The sequence below is a fragment of the Sinocyclocheilus grahami genome, unplaced genomic scaffold, assembly GCF_001515645.1.
Source record: "Sinocyclocheilus grahami isolate Dianchi unplaced genomic scaffold, SAMN03320097.WGS_v1.1 scaffold28.1, whole genome shotgun sequence".
NCBI classification, from domain to species: domain Eukaryota; kingdom Metazoa; phylum Chordata; class Actinopteri; order Cypriniformes; family Cyprinidae; genus Sinocyclocheilus; species Sinocyclocheilus grahami.
In genome coordinates this window covers 2,287,837-2,288,438 of record NW_015505207.1, presented here as the reverse complement: position 1 = coordinate 2,288,438, position 602 = coordinate 2,287,837, and the positions used below count along the sequence as shown (strand labels likewise).

Here is a 602-nt window from a genome sequence, read left to right as displayed (position 1 = left end):
AACTGATATTTAGATTTTTAATTAAATGTTTAAGTTTGTAAATTTGCTTTACAAAAAGAAGATTAGGTAAAGGCTGGAATACTCCACCGATTTACAGTCTAGAGAAGTTGACACTAGTTGCTGAAAGTCAGCGCCAGTCTGCTTATTTGAGTTGATGGTTTTAATTGAAAATCGAGTAGTGTGTGTGTGTGATCCTCAGTAATTTAGTGTATAATGCCCAGTTTTCATGCTGAGGTCTTTCTCTTCAAAAAAATCTATTTATTTTCCTCGTGATGGAATGTTTAAATATGGTTTCATATCACTAACCAGGTGTGTTTGTCCTCAGGTGAACAGCTATGCCAGGAGTGGTGTGCGGTTTGTGGGGTCAGTGCTCCAGCAGGCTGGAGGAGGGGGGTGTAATGGTAGGGTGCCCAGTCCCAGGAGGGGCTGCCGTTCCCCGCCCCGCACCCCACCTCGCACACCACCTGGAGATGCAGATCTAGAGGGCCGTGGCTACAGCCCAGGTGAGATGTTCCTCTAATCTCATTATGGACAGTCTGCAGTCTAACTTATCAAACCATTTTAAAGGGGTCATATGATGCTGCTAAAAAGAACATTATTTG

General features: G+C 43.5%; 1 protein-coding gene across 1 annotated transcript in view; it reads left to right on the top strand.

Annotated features, from left to right (window-relative positions):
* The window catches only part of LOC107569700 (raftlin-2-like), an 18,754-nt gene that overhangs the window by 10,536 nt on the left and 7,616 nt on the right, over positions 1 to 602 (top strand). The window contains exon 4 of the mRNA XM_016255840.1: positions 254 to 503. Within this exon, the coding sequence (XP_016111326.1) occupies positions 254 to 503 (250 nt within the window). The remainder of the gene's footprint in view (positions 1 to 253; positions 504 to 602) is intronic.